This window comes from Canis lupus, chromosome 14 (genome assembly GCF_003254725.2).
Source record: "Canis lupus dingo isolate Sandy chromosome 14, ASM325472v2, whole genome shotgun sequence".
In the NCBI taxonomy this organism is placed as follows: domain Eukaryota; kingdom Metazoa; phylum Chordata; class Mammalia; order Carnivora; family Canidae; genus Canis; species Canis lupus.
The window spans coordinates 31,014,048-31,037,331 of NC_064256.1; the positions used below are offsets into that span (position 1 = coordinate 31,014,048).

General features: G+C 35.9%; 1 protein-coding gene across 3 annotated transcripts in view; it reads left to right on the plus strand.

Annotated features, from left to right (window-relative positions):
• BZW2 (basic leucine zipper and W2 domains 2) overlaps positions 1-23,284 on the plus strand; it is a 63,329-nt gene that overhangs the window by 29,104 nt on the left and 10,941 nt on the right. For all 3 annotated transcript variants that reach the window (XM_025464262.3, XM_025464261.3, XM_025464260.3), the window contains 6 exons: positions 3,281-3,457; positions 8,154-8,257; positions 10,230-10,295; positions 13,639-13,774; positions 17,043-17,152; positions 21,839-22,009. In XM_025464262.3, coding sequence (XP_025320047.1) covers positions 3,281-3,457; positions 8,154-8,257; positions 10,230-10,295; positions 13,639-13,774; positions 17,043-17,152; positions 21,839-22,009 — 764 coding nt within the window. The remainder of the gene's footprint in view (positions 1-3,280; positions 3,458-8,153; positions 8,258-10,229; positions 10,296-13,638; positions 13,775-17,042; positions 17,153-21,838; positions 22,010-23,284) is intronic.

Consider the following 23,284-nt stretch of genomic DNA (forward strand, 5'->3'; position numbering starts at 1 on the left):
AAAGGAGTGTATGAGAAACATCATTTTCAAGGCCATGAATGTCTCAAAATCCATTTATTCTGCCTTTACATTTGGTTGATAGTTTGAATCTCAGACTTAAGAGTTTGGAAATCATTTTCCCATAGAAATTTGAAGAAATTTCTTCTGGTTTCTGGTATTTCTATTGAGCAATTTAATGTCATTCTGTTTTTTGATAGTTTGTATTTGCTTTGGGGTTTTGCCCCTTAAACTTCCAATAGCTGCTTTGTTCCCAGCATTGAGATTACATGATAAGATAGGAGTCTTATCGAGTGTCCTCTTTGAATCTTTGTGCTGGGTGTCCTACAGCTGTTTACTGAGAAACTCATGTCCTTCAACTGTTTAAACCTTCTTGGAATTTTTAAATCATTTCTTTCCTTTAAAAAAAAAAATTCTCAGAGTTCCTGATTGGTTCAGTTGGCAGAGCATGCGACTCTTGATCTTGGGGGCTGTGAGTTCAAACCCCACGTTGGGTGTAGAGATTACTAAAAAAAAAAAAAAAAAAGAAATCTTAAAAATAATGTCATTATTATTTGAACATTTGACTGGTCTGCCCTTTTTCTTATCTTTTTTGCTCCTATTTAATAGGTCTTTTTTTCTTGACTTTTATTCTAGTTTCTAAAAAATATTCTCAGCTTTCTCTTTCAGCTCTTGTATTTAGTTTTTAACTTTTTCTATTATACTTTCCATTTCCCAGAACTTCTTTATTCATGAAAGGATTCTTCGTTTTTTGACATTTTATTCTTCCTTTCCTCTTCCTCCTCCTCCTTAACAGTTGCAGTGTCCACTTATCTCTCTAAAGGTATTTATGATAGGATTTTTGTGAAGTTTCTGGTTCATCATTTGCCCCTCCTTTCCACATCTAAAATCATTTTCTGAAAGGGGAGTGAAAGTGAAGTCCTTTGAATTGAATCCTACCTTTACCTTTAATTTAGTAATTTTTTTTCTGCCTCTTCTGACCTCTGATTTGTCATGTTCACTTGTTTTCAACAGTATGTGATCCTTGCTTTGTTTAGGATCTGGCTCCAGGAGCCCCTGATTGGTTCAGTTGGTAGTGCATGGGACTCTTAATCTCAGGGTCAAGAGATAGAACCCCACATTGGGCACAAGAATTAATGAAAATATAAATAAAAAATAAGATCTGACTCCAAATTAACCTTCCACAAGAAGTCTTTGAGTCTGCTGAGGGTAGGAAGCTCCATGTATCTATATCCCTAAATCCTCTGAAGCCTTTTCTGGGATTCTACAAATTCAGAATTATTTTCATTATAATAGTGAGATACCTTTTGCCTCTTTCACATATTCACTCATGGTTTATGGTGGTTTCCCAAAGGCTACATGATGTGTGATATCACAACAGATTGCACTCCGTGGATATGGGAATCCATCTGTCTGCTATTAAGCCAAGCATTAAAGAGATTAAACAAAGCCTGTCTTCACACTATTTTAATTTGATAAATATTTCAAAATTTTCTGTTTTAATTTCTATAGAGTAAGTATCCATAAAAATAACCTCCTTACAGAAAAAAGCTCTTTGGAATCCTCAGTATTTTTTTAACGGTGGCAAGGGGTCATGAGACCAAAAAGATTGAGAACATCTGCTCTGAAGCAATATATATATATATATATATATATATAGCTCATGGTATATATTAAATATTTAAGTGTCCTGGAATAACTTATCTTATAAAAAGAAATAAGTGTTCATTACATGTGGAGAAAAGGAAATCTTCATGAAATGTTGATGAGAGTGTAGAGTGGCATAGCTAGTATGGAAAACAGAATTAAAGTTCCTCAAAAAAATTTAAAGGGGCTCCTGGGTGGCTGAGTTGGTTAAGTGCCCAACTCTTGATTTCAGCTCAGGTCATGATCTCAGGGTCCTGGGATCCAGCCCCGCATTGGACTCTGCTCTGCAGAGAATCTGCTAGAGGATTTTCTCTTCCTCTTTCTTCCCCTTCCCTCCCCTCTCATGTACACACACAGTCTCTCTCTCATAATAAATAAATCTTTAAAAAAATAAAATAAAATAAAATAGAACTACCATATAATCCAGTAATTCCACTCCTGGGTATTTATCTGAAGAAAATGAAAACAGTAATTTTGAAAAGATATAGTCACCCCCATGTTCATTGCAGCATTATTTACAGTAGCCAAGGTATGGAAACAGCCATACCTTCTATCCATCAATGGTTGAATTGATAAAGAAAATACGATATATATATATTTATAATAGAATATTATTGAGCCATAAAGATAAGGAAGTCTTGGGACAACCTGAACAGTCCTTGAGGGCATTATGATAAATGAAATAAGTCAGAGACAAATACCATATAATCTTACTTATGTGTGGAATCTTTCAAAACAAAAAACCTAAACTCATAGAACTGACAGGTGGTTGCCAGAGGCAGGGAGTGAGGGGCAGGCAAAATGGGTGAAGGTAGTCAAAAGGAACAAATTTCCAGTTGTGAAATAAATAAGTTCCAGGGATGTGATGTACAGCATGATGACTAAAGTTAATGATACTGTATGGTACAATAGAAAGTTGTTGAGAGGGAAGATCTTAAAAGTGCTCATCACAAGAAAAAATAATTCTAACTATGTATGGTGGTGGATGTTAACTAGACTTACTGTGGTAATCATTTTGCAGAATAGACAAATACTGAATCATGCTGCACATCTGAAACTGATATGTTGATTATAATTGATATACTGATAATTGAAACTAATGTATGTCCGTAATAATAATAATAATAACAAATAATAAAATAAAAAAGAGATGTCCCTCTTTATTTCCTCTCTCCTAATCTTTATTTTGTTCATTTGTTTATTCTCTTTTATTCTGAGGCACTTCTTCCTGAGTCATTTTCTTCTAAATGAAACAAAATTTTAAGTTTTGATCGTTACACCTTATTTTTTCTCAGATAGTTAGGGTTAATAGATTACATTGGCCAATCCTATGTATGAAAGAAATGATCAATTATCAATTTTATTGTATGTTAGAGTTAATATACTCTTCTGGAAAAAAAATATACTCTTCTGGTCCTTTTAAATAGAAAAATAAATTATTTGATCAAATAAATATTTAATCAAGGGGTTTCAAAACCTGTAAATCTAGCAGAAAAGCTTAGTTGTCTTCCAAGTTTTAAATAATCAAACTGTCAAATATAATATCAAACTATCCAATGAACAAAGCAAATGTATGGTTGCATTTGGGAATAGGATTGTAAATAAAAAGAATAATTTTGTAACTTCTTTATTTTAGATGAAAAAGAGAAATTCGAACCCACAGTCTTCAGGGATACACTTGTCCAGGGGCTTAATGAAGCTGGTGATGACCTTGAAGCTGTAGCCAAGTTTCTGGATTCCACAGGCTCAAGATTAGATTATCGTCGCTATGCAGACACACTCTTCGATATCCTGGTGGCTGGCAGTATGCTTGGTAAGCCGGGCGTTATAGATTCTTCTTGTAGTACTTTAAATTCCATTGAAATGTTTCCTTACAAGATAGAATCTTTATAAATTTACATTAGTGAGAGTTAATAAAAAATAGAAATGGGAGTCTCTACAATTTTTACCTAATTTACAGTTTGGGGTGATAGTAGTTTGTCTGTAGAAACAGTTATTGGTTAAGAAAGGCATAGAAATGACTATTTTTGTTGATGTCACAACACGGCCACTTTGTTGTATAGTGAAAGGCCAGGTTCCCATGCATCTCTAATTCTTAAATGATCTGGAGCAGATATAGGAAGAGTAATTGCTGTAGTAAAGTATAACTTGGTGTATGTCTGCTAGTTCCTTCCAATATATTTATTTAACCCCCGAATGCCTAGTACCTTTTTTTTGAAGCCATCCTTTTTTCTTGTAGTGAAATGTAACTGTGTCAACAAATTTACAAGTAATCCTCTGTTTTTCATTAAATGCCATTTAATCCATAAATAATAAAATATTGGAAATATGGTTTAAATCTGGTTTTTAAAAAATGTACAGTTGCGAATATATAATTAAAAGGAATAAAGATAAAAGTTTAAAAAATTATTAGAGATGGATTAAAAGCAAAATAATCTTATAAAGCAGAGGCATTAGAGAAGAAGGCTTTAGAATACTATTTGAGTGACCTGGTATGTTGACCTAAATGTTGATTAGATATCATAATGACCCATTCGTCTCATATTTATTCCTTAGAACTTAGTTTTTATAAGTAGTTTCTGTGGTAATCATAAATCACGAGAAGTGGTCAAATCTGCTAGGCCAGTGATTTTTCAACTGCCTAGAGGATATTTGCAAATGCGTAGAAATGTTTTGGTTGCTGAAAAGACTTGATGGTGGAAGTAGGTATGCCACTTACTTTCCCATGCAAGGGATATTCAATATAATGAAAAATTGCCCTGTCCTATGCGATATCAGCACCTTTCACTGAGAAACACTGTTTAAGCCAGCCTACTTTAGGACAAGATATATACTTTCATCCATTTTGAAGTAGAGCCATACCTTAACTCTTCCCTCTGAAAAATCTCTCCATTTTGGTACATGCCTCCACTACTCCCAGGTCCCCTTTTGATCTGTATAGCTGGTTTTCACTACATACCACGTTAGTTTTGTTGCTGTGATTCATAGTAAAGATCTCACCTTTCCACTGGATAATTCAAGTCCAAGTATAAGATCTATATGTAATGTGTTCAAATCCCATGACCCAGAGATAACAGTTGTTAATATCTTGATTAATTCCCTTCTTGAAATCTCTTTACCTATGCTAATTTTTGAGAATGGGATGGTATTATAGAAGTGATACTCTGCATGGCTGTTTTTTGTTTATTCAACAATATATTATTGCCTTTCATGTCCATGCGTGTTACTTTAGATGATTCCAAGAAGAACCAAAACCATACTAATTTTGAAACATATTTAATTTGTTCCTAGTTGTCTTTATTGTAAACAACAATATAATCAGTATCTGTATACACGTAGCTTTATATTTTCTTATTATATCTTTATATATTTAGCAAGGATTAATGAATTGAAGGATATCTCTGTCTTTGTCTACCTATCTGAGAGAGAAGACCAGCCCTCAAAAGCAATATTCTAAATAACATTTTATCAAAAATCGTGTTCCTACAATTTACCTATACCTTTAGCAATATTAGGTACTCTCAAGCTTGTCAGTTTTAAAATTTTTGCCAATTAAGTAAGTGATATTTTCATTCAAAAATTTTAAATCAATGGTGAAGCTGAACATTTTCTGATGAGATGGTTCGCTTTGTATTTCATTAATTATGATATACTTTGGTTGATGTACTGGTAAATTCTCTACAAGAATGGTCTTCTGCAGCCCCGGTGGCTCAGCGGTTTAGCGCCACCTTCAGCCCAGGGCGTGATCCTGGAGACCTTGGATCGAGTCCCATGTCCAGCTCCCTGCATGGAGTCTGCTTCTCCCTCTGCCTGTGTCTCTGCCCCTCTCTCTCTCTCTCTCTGTGTCTCTCGTGAATAAATAAATAAAATCTTTAAAAAAATAATAAAAAATGCTTTAAAAAAATAATGGTCTTTGGCAAGTTTTGATTTGCCAAAGTCACTCATGACTATTAGTCAATCCTGTAGACCATTTTCAGTTCTTAGTGCTGACCTTCTGTCGTGCTGGAAAAGTTTACTTTTTTCCCTTACATGACCTGTATACTTCACATTGATAATCTCAAAGCTTCATTAACCATCTGTATAATGATGGTCAGCAAATTGATAACTGTGGCCTCAATTTTGCTTCTTCACTCTACATGCATATATCCAAGAAGGTAGGGTAAACTATGTGGTAAGACTTAAAAGCACAGCAGGTCCAACCCCTGGACACCTACCAGGTTGAGGCCTATGATGTAATGGAGAAAGCCAGCCAGGAATAGTCTTTTTATATAAACACTTTGTTTACTTATTGAGTATGGGAATTGTCCTCACACCTACACAAAAAATTTACCTTCGTGCATTGTTCTTAAAACAATAGTCCTCATGGTTTTTCAGTTGTATTCTTTGAAGAGTAGATACAAGAAATATTTTTTCTTTCACTTCTATTTTGAGAAAAACAGCAGGCCCACCAAAATTTTAGAAAAAGCAAATAATATTTGGTTCTAGCATCAGAGTGAAAAACTTAATGCAAGCTATAGCAGTATTATTAATGTGTAACATGTTTTGTAAAATAATGCAGTTTTTAAAACTTGTCTTTTACGGGACCTGGATGGCTCAGTTGGTAAGCATCTGCCTTCTGCTCAGGTCATGATCCTAGGGTCGTGGGATTGAGCCCCACATCAGGTACTCTGCTCGGTGGGGAGCCTGCTTCTCCTTCTCCCCCTGCCTACCACTCCCCCTGCTTGTGCTCTCTCTGTCAAATAGATAAGTAGATAAAATCTTTTTAAAATTTTTTTTAGAAAGCAAAACTTCCTCTTAAGGAAAAAGACTAGTTTCAAAATCAGACTTTTCAGTTATGTAACTTCTGTCAGACAGGAGTCATTAGCCCAGAGTTTTTAGATTATCATCTTAATAAAATTTTGTTCCAGGTGGTTGTATTCATTACATAGGGCTAATTAAATCATGCATAAATTAATTGCATGAAAATAGATTTCTGAACAAGCTGACTTTTCTAAAAAGTAATTTGCTTATAAAACTGTATGCAAGGGCAGCCTGGGTGCAGGATCAAGTCTCACATCGGGCTCCCTGCATGGAGCCCGCTTCTCCCTCTGCCTGTGTCTCTGCCTCTGTGTGTGTGTGTGTGTGTGTGTGTGTGTCATGAATAAATAAATAAAATCTTTAAAAAAATAAAAATTAAAAAAAAAACTGTATGCAGGAGTATGAAAAAGGTTGGCTAGGTATAGCACTTCTCATCCAAAGATCTAAAATCACAAGTTAAATCAAGGCAGTTATATAAATAAATAAAAGAAGTAGCTGATATATATTCTTCAAATATTTGTTGAGTGTATAAAAGGCATTAGTCTAACTTGGCTTATTCAAACTTCCTGCCCTAATTACAATGTAGAATCAGAAAACAAGGAGCACCTGGGTGGCTTAGTTGGTTGGGCAGCTGCCTTCGGCTGGGGGCATGGTCCCGGAGTCCAGGGATTGAGCCTGGTGTAGGGCTCCCTGCTCATGGGGAACCTGCTTCTCTTTCTCCTTCCCTCTACTGTTCCCCCTGCTTCTGCTCTCTCGTTTTGTCAAATAAAAATCTTTTTTTAAAAAAAATCAGAAAATGAAAATATCTAGCGTTGACTCTGTTCTAATCAACCAGTGTTTGTAATGGCCATCATTGAAATTTACAGGAGAAGCCTTTGAATGTGCAAAGTTGAGTCATAGAAAAAGACATTATTTTGTTCTAGTCTGCTTATTCCATGACATTGTGTAGGCAATAAGGAAGAAAGATGAGAGAGAATAAAATATACCCTTTCCTAGCCAGCATAGCTACCCAGTGATCAAATACAAATAACAAGGAGTCAAAGTGTATACTGTTCAACCCTGTGTGGATAACTGCCTTGTTAAAGAAGGGAACCGTTCCAAGTCTATTCAAGTAGGAAGTCATAAGGTCTGCTACAAGAGCCAAGTCTGGCCAACCTCGCTGTTGGTGACCTGGAGTCCAGCAAAATGTTATCAAGCCTGAAAAAGTGAACCATATCCTGATGTCAGACACATCAGGAACTACATTGAAAATAACTGAGTCCGGACTTCTAGTGATAGTATCCTGGTAGAATAATAATCTCACACACTATGGCAGTAGTAGAAAATGGAACCAGTTTACATTGTATTAGAAACATACACAAATATGTAACAACATATGCATCTACACAGACACCCCATCCTATGAATTTTTCTGTGCTTCTAGATTTGTACATCTACTTTTATTGTGTTTTTTTTTTTTTTTTTTTTTTTTTTTATGATAGTCACAGAGGGGTGGGGGGGCAGAGACATAGGCAGAGGGAGAAGCAGGCTCCATGCACCGGGAGCCCGACGTGGGATTCGATCCCGGGTCTCCAGGATTGCGCCCTGGGCCAAAGGCAGGCGCTAAACCGCTGCGCCACCCAGGGATCCCTACTTTTATTATTCTTGGTATGCAGGATGCATATGCTCCTGTCATTTCACAGTTGTCATAGTAATCACCTTTCCCTTTTCAGCCCCCGGAGGAACACGCATAGATGATGGTGACAAGACCAAGATGACCAACCACTGTGTGTTTTCAGCAAATGAAGATCATGAAACCATCCGAAATTATGCTCAGGTAGAGTCCATCATTGAGAGATTGTTGTATAAGAAGGGACACATTTGAGCAGGAATTAGGGAAACATTAGGTTCAGAAATTCTATAGGCTACTTTTTAAATAGGAATGTTAGCTCTTAAACATATGAAAAGATAACTGCATTCATAATAAGGCAGTGGGCATTATAACTTCGCAAAGGTAGACTTGTTTTCTTACCTCTCACGTATACAGACAGAGAATTAGATGCTTGCATAAATTCTCATGGGATTATAAATTGGCACAACCTTTAGGGAGAGCAATTTGGTGTACTATCTTTTAAAACTAAAATCACACACTGTCTTTGACCCAGCAGTTCCATTTCTAGGACTGCATCCTACAGATATGTTTGCATGTGTGTAGAATGACACAGACAGTGGGAGTAATCAGTGATGCTTGTACTAGCATCATGGGGTGGAAACAGCATGGAAGTCTTACCAGTAGAGTACTCGTTAAAACTTTCTAATTCATATTAATAGATTATTATGTAGCTATTAAAAAGAAAGAGAAGGAAGGTATTTGTGATATATAGAGAGTCTGTAAAGGATTCATATCCATATTAAACTAAAGAATTGCAAGTCAGTAAGAAAAGGATAAGCATCCTTATTAGGAAAAGATGTATGGGCATTTCAGAGGAGAAGAAACACAGGTCTCCCCCAAAACAGATGAAGACATGTTCAAACTTATTAGTAATTAGTGAAACTTCAAATAAAATCATGCACTATCTTTTTTGCATTTGTTACATTGGTAGAAAAATAATAATAATAATAATAATGTCAGGAAGTGGTGGGATTATAAAATCGAACAGCCTGATAAATGTGATCTTGTAAAGCTGAACATACATGCATCGAACACAGCCAATCTAGGATTGGTGTGTTCCTGTTCTGTACTGACTCTTTAACAGTCATTGTTACTCTCAGTGCCAATCCAATCCGATTTGTTGGATTTTAATGCCATTTGTTTTTCTTTATTGCATATTAGTTTCCTGCCTGGGTCATTGTCCTTTCTTCATAAAGGGCAACACCGCACTGCCATTTTTACTCTTGGACTCCATCTTGATCACATTAAGGAATAAATATACTGTTTTAGATGGGAGTATATTATATGGATGTAAGAGAAAGGAATTAGAATCAGAAATCATTTTCAGTTAGAAAAATATTATATTGATAAAATCTCTATTTAAATAAGAACATTATATTATTTTCTTCAAGCTACCATAACAAAATACTGGAGGGCTTAAACAGTAGAATTTTATTATTTCCAGTTCAAAAGGCTGGGGAGGCATGATCAAGGTGCCACCCAATTTAGTTCCTGGTACAGTCTCTCTTGTTCTTACAAGGCCATCAGCCCTATGAGATTAGGGCCCCACCCTTATGGTCTCATTTAACTACCTCCTAACGTCCCTACTTACAAATACAGTCACATTGGAGGCTAGGGCTTCAACATGTTTATTTAGTAGGAACACAAACATTCAGTCCGTAGCAAACGTCATTCCACTTTAAAAAATAGCCCAGAAATCCACTGACACAGTTGCAAACCCTGCATGAGTGTTCTCAAGACTGTGGGGGCCAGTAATCTTTTATAACTATTAAGTTATACCAATTTTCACTTATCTGCCAAAAAACATGTTTGTGTCAGCCAAGAGTCAAATTTCTCTGAGGTCTGCTCTCCTCTCCATCATATCCTTGATTTATATGATTCTGTCTGCAACCCCATTCATTTCAGTTGTTTTCAATCTCTGCATCCCACAGTTTTAACATTATTGTATTTTCATCAAAGTCATGTTTGATTTCTTACCTATTTTACTCTTGACTGAATTTCTTTTATTCTACACGGTTGAATTTAACTACAATTTTTCTTATTATTAGAGGTCCATGTTGTGGTTATTGTGAGTTTCTATACCTATTGCCTTTTTAAATTATTTACCTAATATTAAATGGTTCTCTTTTATGTTTAGGTCTTCAATAAACTCATCAGGAGATACAAGTATTTGGAAAAAGCATTTGAGGATGAAATGAAAAAGGTAAAATTCAAATGTAATGCCTTATCTGCTTAAAGTAACTAAATGGAGGGGTTGGAAATTTTGCATCTACAGCAACAGTGCAGAAGTACCAGGGACATAGTAAAGTTTTTAATAAACGTTGAATGAATGAGTATGACAGATCACTAGCTAATAACTATAGGAAAAAATACATGATTAACTTAGACTTTGTTCATTCATGTTTACTGTCAGATAGCATGCTTTGCTCCAAGAAATGATTTTATAGCATCTGATCCCTGACCTATATGGGCTTAAAATAAAAACTGGAGATTCCAAATATGCGAGAAAAATGATTATATCAAGGGAAGAGTCTAGATACGGTGATTTAATCAGTTACAGCGTATGAGAGAATATATGGACAGCTAATACCCAGAAAAATTCTTTTAATTTCCAAAAGTACAGTTTAGCAAAGGGATAAAAGCATGTCTTTGGAGATAATATATGAGTGGCAATCTCACTGAGGTTTCTCAACTGTAAAATAGCTGCAATAAGATGACATACCTCATGGTTGCTGTAAGAAATGAGATAACACATAAGGTAGTTTAATAGAGTAAGTAGCCTCTAGTACATATGGAAATAAATAGTACCTCATTAAGGAAGAGCTCTGTTCAGTAATTGCAACATGTTCCCTCTTCCAATTTCTAAATCTTGTGTATTTATATCTAGCACTCACTACATTAACCTGTTACAGATGTGCATGTTGCTTTCTCATTGTTTCCAGTTTTAGATAACTGCAGAATTATAAACCAAGAGAATAAAGGAACCATAACATCTATTTTGCTACTTACTTACTTCCCCCTATTCAAAGTGGATCCATACCAAAAAAAAAAAAAAAAAAAAGTGGATCCATACATGATGGAAGATTTTGACAGTAAAATCTTTCTTCAAACAATGAAGGGTAGCCACTTGAATTGATTAAGGAGAATATCCATGATAAATTCTACAGGGTGCAGAGCAACCTTTTGGTAGCTTAACCTCAGCAAATCACTCAGTTTCTATGTGCCTCAGTTTACTTTTCTGTGAAATGAGGATCCAGGCTTTTATAAGTAGTAACACACAAAGTACTCAGAAAAGTAGCTGGTACCCTTGGCAAGTTTTAGCTGTTACAAACGTATAATTCAGTAGAAACACTACATTTTTATATATATAATTATTTATAATATATTAGACCTATATAAGTGCATTTAAAAATCTGGAAGGATACCTATCAAACAATTAATAATGTTAATTCTAAGGAAGCCGGACTAGAGAGATCACATTTCTATATTATTCTGAGGTGATAGATTTTATTCTTACTTGCATGTATTAAAGCTTGCTTGCTTGCTTTATTAAATAGGAAAAAACTTAAATGGAAAAAAAAAAAAAAGTCCATTACATTGCTAGGTGCCTAGAAAAATAACAATGCTTGATTAAATTTAAAAAATGGGGGACGCCTGAGTGGCTCAGCGGTTGAGTGCCTGCTTTTGGCTCAGGGAGTGATCCCGGATTCTTGGGTTTGAGTCCCACATCAGGCTCCTTGCATGGAGCCTGCTTCTCCCTCTGCCTGTGTCTGCCTCTCTCTCTCTTTCATGAATAAGTAAATAAAAATCTTTTTAAAAAAATAAATAAAAGAATGGAAATAATGGAGGGAAATGATGTAAAGCATTTAAATAAGCACTTTACTACTTTTGTCTAATGTATTACCTGTCATGTTTTTACTTCTATTAGCTCATTGGCATCTTGAAAGCTTTCTTAGTTATTTCATTCATATAATGAATATACTTTCAAAAATGATTCATTTTTCATGGTATATCCATTTTTTAAGGAACATTCTGGAATACACACAGCATCTGATTTTAACATTGGTTAATATAATTGATCGATGTGAATATTACTTTTATAAAAGATCTAACTTTTGTACTATTTTGTTAAAATGAGTATTTTTAATGAGTGCGAGTGTATTGATGTGCTTAAAAAGTACTGTTTAAAAGTTTATTTTGGAAACTATCTTTCATTATCCACTTGAACCTTAATCATCTTTACAATCAGAGGAAAAGACCAGATTAATGTGAGGTGTGTATGATTTTGTCAGCCTTTTTACTCTGCCTCATTCCTGGTGCTCCCTGGAGCTGTATCCATTGATGCTCTCATTCCCTCATTGTTTTCTTACAAACTTTGAAGGTGACTTTTTTTTTCAATTCTTTGCAACTTTAATAGGCATAACCTGGGAGTGAAATGGACAAGTTTGATTCCAGTTCTGCCACTTACTCATAATATAAACATTTAGAATCACATAACTTCTCTGTAATGTAATAATCCTATAACTGTCAGGGATGGTAAATTAATATTGCTCTACGTGCTGCACAGAGTTAATGGAATTTCATTGGTACAAAGTAATGAAAAAGTCAGCAATGCCCCAGTTGTGATGTTGAGCCCTGGGGATCTTGGTAACATGCCCAAGGACTATGATAGTCATGGAATAGAGTCAAAGCACTAGGTGGGGAAAGAGGGGGACGTTGCACATGACTGAATATACTCTTAGAATTAAAAATGGGAAGTGAGGTATAATCACTTTTGCTTAGGTTTTCCATTAGCCGTTCTGGGGTTGCTACTTTTTCAATTACCCCTCCAAAACTGTTCTTTCTAACACATCAGAGGTCTTTTCTCCATTAAGAACTTGTGTCAGATCCTCCGTTACCTCATCACCAGGGCTGGTAAAACTGCATGATCCGAGAAATACCAAGTTTGAGTCTTGTTATTTTTACAAGAGCATCAAGAACTTAAGAAACCCCTTTCTCACTCAACATTCTTGCTTTGAAGAACATTATATGCTCTGAATTCAGAAAAGTCTGTGATGATGTCAGAGCTTATTGACTTTTTCCTGTTTTTTGTTCATTGTGCCTTAACAAACCGAAATAAAATGGGTAGATCTAGTGGGGGCACAGGATACCCACAAAAATGAAAAATGTGAAGGACAGTAATATACGTCAGTAAATGCTGTGCTCATTATGTAAAATGTACCATCTGTCCTCTACAAAGTCAAATGTAAATTTTTTATGTAGCCTATTTACACTGTTCAAATGTCTCTTTTTGTTTCCGTGAATGGTATCTATAGCTATGTGTAAGTAAGTAAACTTGGAAGAAAGGAACCATGCCTGAGAAAATCACTTTCCTTAGCCTCCAGTTTACGAGTGAGCATATGTGTGTGTTTCTAATGAATAATAACTATGCTCTGCATATGACCAGCTAGCTGTTTGCCATCTAGCCATGCGTGCACATTCCATTTGTTATTTTCCTACTTTAGTCCTTGGCTTTATAGACATAATTTCTTTTGTTTGACCCACAGCTTCTCCTCTTCCTTAAAGCCTTTTCCGAAACAGAGCAGACAAAGTTGGCAATGCTGTCGGGGATCCTGCTGGGCAATGGCACCCTTCCTGCCACCATCCTCACCAGTCTGTTCACCGACAGCTTAGTCAAAGAAGGTAATTACTCTCGTGCTTTCTTACCTGGCAGATATAAAAAGTAATGCCACGGATGGTTAGAAAAATACCAGTACCTCTTCTTATTGTGTTCTGCTACCCAGCCATCCTTCATGTAAGAGAATTTCTGTTTATCTTTAAACAATAAGAATTGTATGTGCTTATTGTAGGGAACTGGAAGACAGAAGATGCCCACTCCTACAAAGACAAATAAAAACTAATAATAACCTGAAATTTGGGCTGTAGGACTTTAATGTCTAGGTCAGATAACCCTGAAGTTGATGTAGTCTAAGCCACTTCTCTCCATTTAGTTGCTACCGGCATATTTTGCTGGGAAAATGCTTCATTGTGCTTTGTGGGAATTTAACCTTTTTGACCTTAGGCACAAAATACCAGCGTGTAGCACCCACCTCTAGTATAATGAAAAAAAGGCCCCTTCATGTTCCCAAATGCTCACTCCTCCCCACGCCCCACCAGGATGTTATTTCCCTGGTTAGGACCATTCTTCTAAACCATTACTTCCCAAAACCTTGTGCTCAGATGTTCATTTTATCACATTTTAAGATATTCATTATCTCAGTTTTAGAAAGAACGTCCAGATGGTTGCCTCAAAGTCTTGCTTTAATTTTAAGGCATTAAGAGTTTGATAAGCATATATACAATCACTTGGTTATAGAATAAAACAAAAGTGGGCTCTTAGAGGAGGATAATGATATTCGAGTTATAATGCAACACAAAACAAAGAGTTATTTTTTTCTTAAAAATAAAAGAGCTTTTGTGAAAACATCTGCTTCTTAGAACGTAGTTTTTCTCCTACAAATTTGAAGTCCCAGCCTCGTTCATGCTTACAGTGAAATGGATTCTAGTTTCCTTGTAGCTGAAAGAAGATTAGTAAATTTAGAATCAAGTGATCTTATTTAGAGATTTTCTATAGTTTTTGACTTAACATAGCTTAGATTTGTGACAGTTCAGATTCTGTGATTATTAGTGTGTTGTTAATATGACATTTTAAAGTGTTTTCCTAAAGAGAATTTGTGATACTTCACATCTTATTTATGTTGTGAGCCATTTTACACTTAAATAAAACAAGGTAAAATGTAAACAGTAAATGCCAATTATATTAGATTATCCTAGGCTTCATAAAAAAATACTTTTCTTTCTAGTTGTAGTAAAATTCTAAGTGATACCTACAACTTCCTTTGAAATGTATCAAAAATTATTAGCCTGATGGACAGTGATGGAGCAAATAAAATTCTAACAGGTATAAAATTTAGGTAGTGGGTATATGAGTGTTTATAGTCAATTTATTCAGTTTTTCTTTATATTTGAAAATTTTTATATTGAAATTTAAGAAAGAGGGGGGAAAGAAAAATACATTTGCTACGGAATGACAGTGTTTGTGTCATATAATTTTTTCTGACACTCCACCATCTTTAGAAGCTAAAGGCTTAAACTTTCCCTTCTTCGATAGGAGTATATTGATAAATTACACCTTTTTCCCAACTGCACACAATAGCTAAGGAGAAAGGATTATTCCACTCAGAAGAATCTTGAGTATAGAGAAATTTCCCAGATTTTCCAATAGGAACCACTGTTAATGCAAAGTGATAGGTTTAAGCCAAGATTTACATTCCTGGTTTAAAACATTATTTTTAATGAAATACAGATTATACTGCATCTTAATTTTTGATTTAATGACATAAATATATACTAAATTTTACATTGACTTGGTGAACTGAGAGTATTAAAAATTCATGTCAACAAATATAAAATTCCCTAGTATATAGCACCTGTTCTATTGTCCTAGCCATAGTTTTCAATTTTTTTTCTTTTTTGACTAGTTCCTCTGCTTATTCAAGTGAAGAAAACTGGATAAAGTTGGCGTTTGCCTAATTTATATATCAATTGGATGCTTTTACATGCAACTAACTTCGAATACAAGACTCAAATTGCTATATAAGAACATTTGTTGACATATAAGAACATTTTGTATGTAACAAAAAGTATAGAAGTCGCCTCGACTTCAGGGTGAACAATAATGTCATCCAGGTCTCAGATATTTTCTCCCATTATTTCTCACTACCATTTAATAGCATCATTCCAAGTATGATTTCCCTTGTCATTGTAAGATGTCTGCTGGCACATGCTTTCTTGTTCAGATTCAGTGAAAGAGTAATTCTCAACATAGGATAATTAATTCATCTTGCTTTCACCTAATTGGCTGTCATAGGCCACATGTTTTGTTTTGGCTCAGTAGCAGTTGCCAGGGAGATGCCCTGGGCAGATTAGCTACCCATGAGGTCTCTAATCATTGCAGAAGGAGGTGGTACCAGGACTTAGACTAGAAGTCACCTGGCCTAAGCAAAGTTAGAATACTGTTAGGAAAAGAAAAGGGGAATAGAGCTGCTTAGACCAATAATAGTGAAGCTTCAATTGAGAAAAATCAATTTAATATTTCAACTACATTTTAACTCTTAAGTAAATGTAACATTAACTTGGAAATTTGAAGTGTTCACAGGAGAACTGTCTACTCGTTATCTAATTACTTATATTTGGAAATAAATCTTAATGTTAGTATGGATATGTAATCGAGTGGTTTTCTGATTACTGTGGCTCTTTTAGTCATCTCTTTAAAAATATCCCGAAAAAAGTTCAATTTGAAACAGCCTCAATGCTTTTATAGTTTAGCTCATGAGTATTTCAAATGCTTTTTATAAAAAGTAAAATTGTAAAGTAAATAATGTACTGTCTTGCATAGCTGTATTTATAGCCATCACCAACAATGGTTTTTGACTGGTATTATTTATCAGCAAAATAGTTGACATGTTGCCATTTCATTTTTTTGTTTGCTATACCTCAGGATTACTATTACACACATAAAATATTGGTGAGCCACATAGTGAAATGGAGGCAAAAGCACTAGAAAGTACTGGGTTTTTAATCTGTTTGAAACCAAGGTAAAAATAAATAAATAAATTTACAATTATACCAGGTTGGAATTAGGGAGTCCCACTTTGAAAACTATTTTAACTTTTTCCCTCTTATAAAAAATACTCTCTTGAGTAATGAAAATAGAACTGTGCCTAATGAAGAGAACTGCACCTAGAGAGCTATGCTTTACTCAACCAATTCAAGTATTTGAGCAGTTTACTCATTTCAGGAAACCTAGGGCCGGGTGGCCTTGTCCATCATCACAAGTGGTTTTGCTTATGAAAGGAATGAAACTCTCACTTTTTTTCTTTTTCTTTTTCTTTTTTTTTTTTTTAAACAGGTATTGCAGCCTCATTTGCTGTCAAGCTTTTTAAAGCATGGATGGCAGAAAAAGATGCCAACTCTGTTACCTCTTCTTTGAGAAAAGCCAACTTAGACAAGAGGCTGCTTGTAAGTGTTGTCTAGACAAGGGATTGTATGCTTGATGTGTCAGTTGTGGGTTTGTCAATCCATGACTGAAATGCTTGGGTCTTTGTTAAATTGGAGCGTGGTTCCTTTTATTTCTGTATATTTGGCAGATCAAAACTAATTCCAACTTAATCTTTATAAATAAATGGTATGATAAAATTAAGGAGTCCAATTTTAAGTTGTAATATTATAAAGTCCCATCAGTCCCACCTAATTAAACATTTATGTGTTAGGTTAGAGATGGATGACACTGATCTCACATGATTGTTAATTTAACAAAATAACAGTTTAAACAGGATTCCTTGTTTATACCAAGATACCTTGGAAATACTTGGGTATTTGCAATAAACTGCAAATAAGTTTATTGTGGTTGATTCTAAGTTTCTGTGATCACAATTACTTGATTATATTTTTATTTCTCTTTGTATTTAAAAAAGAATCAAGAGAAAAATTTTGTTCTTATATTTCTATCTGCTCACTATAATTTCTTTCTGCTAGAAGCAACAGATGTGCAAATGACAGAAATTTCTCCAAGTGACATTGCTTTTGAAATCTAGGACAAAGTCTAAAATTGAAAGACACCTTTATCATCTTCTCTTCACCTGGTCTTTCCTGTTTTTCACTTCTGAAGTGTTCCAGTGCGCAAGGGTATCTGCCTGTCTGTAGGGTAATTCTAAAAGTGGGCTCTTCCCCTCAGAAAACCCAAGGATAATTTTAACTATAAATGCTTTCACTGTCCTTTTTTTTTTTTTTTTTTTTTTTTAAGATTTTATTTATTTGTTCATGAGAGACACACAGAGAGGCAAAAACATAGAGGGAGAAGCAGGCTCCCAGCAGGACCCCGGGATCACGACTGGAGTTGAAGGCAGGCACTCAACCACTGAACCACCTGGGTCCCCCAATGCTTTTATTTTCAATCACTTAAAATTTCTTATCTCTTAAAGCTTCCCTTAAAATAGCCCTTTTGGGTCTTTAAAGTCTTAATATGATTAAGAAGAAAATTTTAAAGATACAGAATCTAGCTAATTTCTGGAGCTAATAATAAGTTGTGTGTGTGTGTGTGTTTTAAAGGTATTATTTATTTATTAATTCATGAGAGACACAGAGAGAGGCAGAGGGAGAAAGAAGCAGGCTCCTGACAGGGACTCTATCCTAGAACTCTGGGATCACGCCCTAAGCCAAAGGCAGATTGCTGAGCCACCCAGGTGTCCCTAATAATAAGTTTTATTCAGCCTATATTTGAGTGCCTGTTCTGTGCCAGGCATGGTCCTAGAAGCTGAGGAGCCAGGAGAGAACAGGATAGAAAAGTTCCTTGCCTTTAAGAACCTACTTTCTCAAGGACTTCAAGTAGATCCTATAAACAGAAGGAGAAAACATAAGTGATAGGTGTCAAAGCTGAATGGAAGTTCATGGGAAGACAATATATTCTTGTTCCTAGGTCTGTGGATAGGCTATATCTGGGCCACGTCCCACTGTGATCCATATACCTTTTCATTCTGAGACCTAGCCTGCAGCTGCACCTCCCAGGTGGGCCATTCTGTCCTCATGGCAAAGGACCAGGAGCACAGGAGATAGAAGTGAATCACTCCAGTGTAGTAAAAGCTCAGCTCTTACTGGCCAAAAGAAGTCCTCGTGAAGCCTAGAAGTGGGGTGTGTGGGAAAGTTCATTCTGTCGTAACCTACTGTTCCACCTCTGCACACAGACACAGCAAGGAGGGGCTTTCTTAATACTTATTTAAAGGAGAGAGGGCAAATGATTGGGAACAAATATACAGTCTATTATAACTTGCCACAAAAGACTCAGTTATTTCTTAAGCCATGATTCCTTAAAGATGCCAATAGGCAGAGCTTGGTTAACTTTATTAAGTCACTTAATTTTTTTTAATGTCTTTCCTTTTTGAAAAGTATATTATTTAACTGTTCCTATGAGGTTTCCATGTCAGCATATGTTTTGGATATGAAAAGCACAGGTAGACATTTCTACAAGAATCACTGTAAGCTTGACAAGAACAGAGTATTTCTCTGTGGACCGTGCCGCTTGCTATTTGCTAACTCAGTAAATGAAGGGGAAACTAGAGGGTCAGTTTCACCATCAAAGAGGAAATTTTTTGTTTCCTTAACACAACAAAATTCTCTCTGACTGTACTAGTACATTTTAGGAAAAAAAGCATATCTCAAAGTTCAATAGTTACCCACTTCTGTAATATGGAAGCACAAAAAAAAAATTATAGCAACTCTGAAAAGAGGGGATGGAAGGCAACAGACTAAATCAACCATTAAAATATGTAGTTCAGGAGCACGTGGGTAGCTAAGTGGTTGAGCGACTGCTCAGGTTGTGAATCCTGGGGTCCTGGGATCAAGTCCTACATCAGGATCCCTGCACGGAGCGTGCTTCTCCCTCTCCCTATGTCTCTGCCTCTCTCTGTGTGTCTCTCATGAATAAATAAACTCTTTAAAAAAGAATGTAGTTCAATAAGAAATTAAAAGTGCTATGAGGAAAAAATGAGCTAGGGAAGCTCTAAGGAGTGTCAGAGTAGGATGCGATTTTCAGTGGTAAGAGAAGGTCTCTGACAAGGTAACATTTGTGTAGACTTGAAGGAGGTAAGGAGTGAGCAATCTAGGTATCTCTAGGAAGAGTTCTCCAGGCAAAGGAACAGAATACAAAGGTTTTGGGGCATAGCATGTTGGGGGCAGTAAGGGGGAGAGTGGTTGGTAAGAGTGAAAGATCAGCTCAGAGATGTAGCAGGTCGATAACATCTAGTAACTTTGGTTTTTATTCTGATGGAAAACTTTTGGGAAATTCTCAGCAGGATTGTGTATAATTGTGTTTAGGGTCTAAACGGGATCACTCTGGCTTTGCTTTTGGGAATAGACGCAGAAGCGGGGAGACTTTAATCTGATGGACATTTGTACCTAGATAGGGTTTTTCTAACAAATACAAACCATATTCCAAGCCAATAAATGTCGTGATAGGATTTAGACCAACTTTACTTCGGTTTAATCTGAATAATAATCTTCAGTGTATTATGTGTCATTTATAAGGGCTATGGATATAGTTCATAAATAAGCCACCAGTAATATGTTTGATGATATATTGCTCTGAACATAATTTGCAGTCCCATTCTTACTAAATTGAATATTGAATACTTGTGTGGAGTAACAGAATAATTGGGTGTCCTCAGCTGTGACCTTAAATATAGCTGGCCACATAATTTCAGTCAAGCTCCTTAGCCTTGTTGAGACTTCAGTCATCCTCTATAAAAATTTTTACTTTACATAATTATGAGGAATATGCCCATCACATTTTGATTCATAGAAGAAGCTCAGATTAGTTCCCAGCATCTCAGATTTGGAAGACCTCTTGAATGACAGAACAAATGTGCCAGAATTTCAGTCTGATATGAAATGTTTGCTTTAACATGAATATGTGTTTGTTTGTTTGTTTGTTTATTTTAAAGATTTTATTTATTTATTCATGAGAGACAGAGAGAGAGGCAGAGACACAAGCAGAGGGAGAAGCAGGCTCCCTGTGGGGAACCTGATGTGGGACTTGATCCCCGGTCTTCAGGATCACACCCTGGGCTGAAGGCAGGCGCTAAACCACTGAGCCACCGGGGCTGCTCTGAATATGTGTTTAATAGCTGCTCCCATCAACTCTTCTGACATTTTGAAACTCGGAACTCAACAAGACAAGTTTGGGGATGATGATATAGAGAATATTGAAATTTGAGTCATGTCATAGAAGGCTTTGGCTCTGTCCCTCTACCTGGTGGCAAACCTGTTACAGATTTTTCCACCGAGATTTTTACTGGAGCAATATAGCCCGTTGACCATACATATGCAAATCTAACCACCATGAATGTTTGGATCTATTTTTTTAGACTGCAGCAGTCTGAAAAATGTGAGAGTTTTAAAAACTGTCTTAATATCTTAGTTGGGTGTTAAAGTCACACAGGATTAGAACATGACTAAGTGTTACTGAGACTCTGCCAAGCTGTGTAAGGTAAAATGGAAATGAGGTAAAAATATGCAAGCAGCCATGGTATACTGCTCTCTTTAAAAATTTCCAACAGAATTATGTAATGAACTGAAGAGTTGATAGGGTTGGTTTAGATTAGATCTTGCTGTGACTTAATTTAGAGCCACCATCATTAATAGACAAAAATTTTCTTTCGCTCCAAGCTAGTATTAGAATAATAGCAGCATTTTCTCAGAATGTGAATAGAGGTTCTTGAGATAATAGTCAATGTTGTTTTTCTAATGTTATCTCAAGACATCTCAGCAGTATTAAAACTGGCTTTTGCCTTTTGACTCCTAAGTTATATTATTTGCATTTAATTTAGCAAGTTTACTTCTGTATTCATACATGCTACACTTTGATTAAAGTGAAAGAGATAGTAAATATTGGTTCACAATGAGTGAAGCCAGTTTATATAAGTTGGTTAGCATTTTTTTCTCTTTTTCTATAAAACTGCCTAATTTTAGAAGGTGCTTAGTGAATGCTCAAGAAATATACCCAAGATTTGTTCTTTTGACAATCATCCTTTGTTCTGGTCTTCCAAATATGAGATGGCCTGAGTGCTATTTTAATATGAAAATGTTGTCCTTTATGCTTACTGAAATATGAATAGTTTTTTGTTTAATAGTCTTTGTCCTTTTGTCTTTCAGGAACTCTTTCCAGTTAATAGGCAGAGCGTGGATCATTTTGCTAAATACTTCACTGACGCAGGCCTAAAGGAGCTTTCCGACTTCCTCCGAGTCCAGCAGTCCCTGGGCACCAGGAAGGAGCTGCAGAAGGAGCTCCAGGAGCGTCTTTCTCAGGAATGCCCAATCAAGGAGGTAGGAAACCATCGGCTTGTATCACTGCAAAACACATGAATGGGAGCAGTAACATCATGTGGCACAGACTTGACCTTCCTGAAGGAGACTTCCTTTTTTACTTCTGTGAATTTTATGTATTTGTTTATACCATTTAAACTAGCATAATTGCAAAGTTTTGATTCAGAATCCTCTAGCATGTTCCAGAAATTGATGGTCATTTCCACGCAAGTGATTTATTTTATCAGGCTACTGTGATTAGCCGAATAGTTCATCTGTTAAATAGAGTTGCCATATACACCATTACATATACACCATATACATATGGTGTAAGGTAATATACATATACACCATTATATATACACCATATATACACCATTATATACACCATATACACCATTATAGAGTGGGTTTTCCATTTTATCGCAGATATTATAATATGGCTAAGTATATGGTTAGTATTTGAAATCAACACTGGGGGATCCCTGGGTGGCGCAGTGGTTTGGCGCCTGCCTTTGGCCCAGGGCGCGATCCTGGAGACCCGGGATCGAATCCCACATCGGGCTCCCGGTGCATGGAGCCTGCTTCTCCCTCTGCCTGTGTCTCTGCCTCTCTCTCTCTCTCTCTCTCTCTCTCTCTCTCTCTCTGTGACTATCATAAATAAATTTTTAAAAAATTTTTTAAAAAATTGAAATCAACACTGGGTATTTCAGGGATCACTGGGTATGAATATGTAGGGGGTTTTTTTATTTTAAGACAAAAAATTTTGATGGTTTTTTAATTTATATCTTGGGAAAAGAGCAGTTGGGCCAGTGGCTTATTTGATCATACTCGCAATAGCTGTGTATCCCTGTAAATGTAAATACTACCTTTTTTTATAATGGTAGTTTGTATAACTGTGACTATATATTTTTAATTTTTAAAAAATTTACCATCTGGGACACCTGGGTGGCTCAACGGTTGAGCCTGTACCTTTGACTCAGGGCATGATCCCGAGATCGAGTCCCTGCATGGAGCCTGCTTCTCCCTTTGCCTGTGTCTCTGCCTCTCTGTGTGTGTGTCTCTCGTGAATAAATAAATAAAATCTTAAAAAAAAAAAAAAAAAAACTCCCATCTGCAGAAAACCTCCTATCTGAACTTTAACAGTTTTTACATGATAATCCAAAATTAAATCAAGTCCTTTCCTTTTGCCATTCACTTCCAAGTCCCAAATGCTTAGCGCTCTGTGCTCTAAGCCCCACCCGGTACCTTATGTGGCTGGAGAATTCTGGACCAATGCTATCCAGCAGATGGAGG